General features: G+C 40.1%; 1 protein-coding gene across 2 annotated transcripts; it reads left to right on the forward strand.

The window, feature by feature from the left end:
* Positions 1-510: 510 nt before the first annotated feature.
* LOC111810299 (BOI-related E3 ubiquitin-protein ligase 1) lies at positions 511-2,228 on the forward strand. Of its 2 annotated transcripts, none has more exons than XM_023696992.2 (4): positions 511-814; positions 897-1,012; positions 1,101-1,418; positions 1,510-2,228. In XM_023696992.2, exons 1-4 carry the CDS (start codon positions 796-798, stop codon positions 2,008-2,010), a joined length of 954 nt encoding a protein of 317 aa, XP_023552760.2. In that variant the 5' UTR covers positions 511-795; the 3' UTR covers positions 2,011-2,228. The 2 variants fall into 2 exon arrangements, with proteins under 2 accessions (XP_023552760.2, XP_023552759.2); XM_023696991.2 differs by having other exon boundaries at positions 512-814; positions 1,105-1,418.
* The last annotated feature ends 293 nt before the right edge of the window (positions 2,229-2,521 follow it).

Genomic DNA, 2,521 nt, shown 5'->3' on the forward strand with positions numbered 1-2,521 from the left:
ATTCGCTAATTTAGGGAATAATCATGAGTTTATAATCAAATAATACTATCTTCATTGGTAGGAGGCGAAACCCAAAGCAAAGTCATGAGAACTTATGTTTAAAGTCATGTTCATCTAACATAGTATCAGAGTCATGCCCTTAAATTTAGCCATGACAATAGAATCCTCTAATAGTATATCAAAATTGACAACTCCGAGTACGACCAACCTATTGTAACCATTTACGAGACGAATTAAATATTTTAAATAATAAAAGATGAAAATAGTAAGATATATAATTAATAGTATTTATACATAAATACACTTAATTATATATATAGGATTATAATTAAAGTAATTGATTTTCTTTAAATAAAATATTATATTGGGAGAGAGAGAGAGAGACGCATATAAGTGCTTCTCTCCCAATTTTCTTTCTCTTTACTTTCATTCCTCTCAACAACCGATGACGGTGGCTCAGTCGCCGGAAACCACCCTTCACGGTGGCGATACAAATTCATTATAAATGTTGTCCTATTGTTTTTATTTATTCTTTTTTTTTTTTTGAAGTCTGTCATTGAAGAGTCCGCCTTGTGTCTTTGTTTCATGCTTCTTCTGTGGTAGACTTTATTGTTCTTGCCTCCCTCTCTCCTTCTATTTCTCTCTCTAGAAAGCCTCTCCCTTTATATCTTTTTCCCTTATACGTTTCATTATTGCTTCCATAAATCCTTCTCTGAAACTCTCTCTCTCTCTCTCTCTCTCTCTCTCTCTCTCATTGATTCATTTCAATGGCTGTTCAAGCTCAATACCCTTCCAATGTTCTTCTCCATAACAGGTTCCTTAAATTTCCCTCTCTGTTTTCCTCTGTTCTGTTTCTTAATCCGGTTTTTCTCAAGCTTGTTCTCTGGAATTTGCAGAAACATTCAAGATTCCGGCCATGATTATTCATTGCAGCCTCAGCCGGGCGGAGGCGGCGGCGGAGGAGGAGGAGGAGGAGATCTTGAACACTCTCATGCTCTGTTCAACAATGGAGGTTGGTTTGAATTTCAGTTTGTATGAGTTTTTTTGTATTGACCCATTGAAATTGAAGCGATTTTGATGATGGGTTTTGAATTTGGAAGTCAGGTGGGAATTATTTGAGTAATTTAAGGAAACGAGGAAGAGATGTCTCTGTTTCAGCTCCGATCATCAATCCTCTCTGTTTTCAACCTCAGATTATTGATCTTTCTCAGCTTCATAACCACCACCATCCTTCCAATGTCGTATCCACCGGACTCCGGTTGTCTTCCGGCGACCAAGGACTTAATCCCCACCACCACCCGCCGCCGCGGAATGATGATAATCTTGTTTCTCTCTCTTCCTCTGTTTTCATCTCCAATGACTTTTCGTCTCAAATCAAAGGGCAACGTGATGAAATTGACCAATTCCTTCAAGCCCAGGTATGGATTTGGAAAACCCAGATGGAATTTGTTGAGATAAAGAAGAAAGTTTTGATTTTTTTTTTTTTTTTTTTTTTTTTTTTTTGATTAGGAGGAAGAGCTCCGGCGGGCGTTGGCGGAGAAACGGCATAGGCACTACCGGGAATTGTTGGGGGCGGTGGAGGCAACGGCGGTGAGGAGGTTAAGGGAGAAGGAAGTGGAAGTGGAGAAGGCTACGCGTCGCCACGCGGAGTTGGAAGCACGCGCCGCCAGGCTGAGTATGGAGGCGCAGGCGTGGCAAGAGAAGGCGAGAGCGGAGGAGGCAGCGGCAGCAACGCTTCAGGCTCAGCTGCAGCAGGCGATAATGAAGGGCGCCGGAATCGGCGGTGGAGGAGACTGCACGGCGGAGGATGCGGAGTCGGGTTACGTTGACCCGGACCGAGTCATCGCCGAGTCGGGACCGAGTTGTAAAGCGTGTCGGAAGCGAGTCGCGTCGGTGGTTTTGTTGCCGTGTCGACACTTCTGCATCTGTACGGTTTGCGATCACGTGGTTCGCACGTGTCCGCTTTGTCGGGCCTTGAGGAATTCCAGTGTTGAAGTTTATCTCTCTTGAGGCCCATTGGTTCAAGGCCCAATTCTAACTCCCCCAGGCCCAATGGTAAAACCCAACAAAGAATTACCAAAAAATATATATATATATAAATATTTATTAAAAATTAAAAAAAAAAAAAAACATAAAACACCACATTTTGTTTTTTCTCTTTATTTTTCTTGGAATATATTTTGAAATATAAATTCTTTTATTTTATAAATAATTTCTCGTCCCATTTATTTTATTGTCAAAATTCTAGAAGTTTCTAATGCGTCCTTAAACTTTCAAATTAACTTTTGGTGTATACTCGAACCCGATAAAAAAAATGGGTTACTTTAAAAACTCGTTAAAAATAATTTTGATATCGTTCATGGTTTAGTAGAAATAGAAAACGCTCTATTGAGATTTTCACGAATCGAAAACGATTGCAGACAATTTGATAATGATCGAGTGACATTATTTCTTTAGCTCGAACCCATCCCGACCCACGAGGATGATTTATTCATAGATCTAGAAAACTTTAATTAATCTA

This window comes from Cucurbita pepo, chromosome 14 (assembly GCF_057944985.1).
Source record: "Cucurbita pepo subsp. pepo isolate OVF chromosome 14, ASM5794498v1, whole genome shotgun sequence".
In the NCBI taxonomy this organism is placed as follows: Eukaryota; Viridiplantae; Streptophyta; class Magnoliopsida; order Cucurbitales; family Cucurbitaceae; genus Cucurbita; species Cucurbita pepo.

What these genes read in the sequence shown, in the direction of transcription:
- LOC111810299 (XM_023696991.2), top strand. Translation starts at nt 768, where the DNA reads ATGGCTGTTCAAGCTCAATACCCTTCCAATGTTCTTCTCCATAACAG. An exon ending in AATGTTCTTCTCCATAACAG is followed by an intron (nt 815 to 896) that starts GTTCCTTAAATT and finishes TGGAATTTGCAG; the next exon opens with AAACATTCAAGATTCCGGCC. An exon ending in TGCTCTGTTCAACAATGGAG is followed by an intron (nt 1,013 to 1,104) that starts GTTGGTTTGAAT and finishes TTTGGAAGTCAG; the next exon opens with GTGGGAATTATTTGAGTAAT.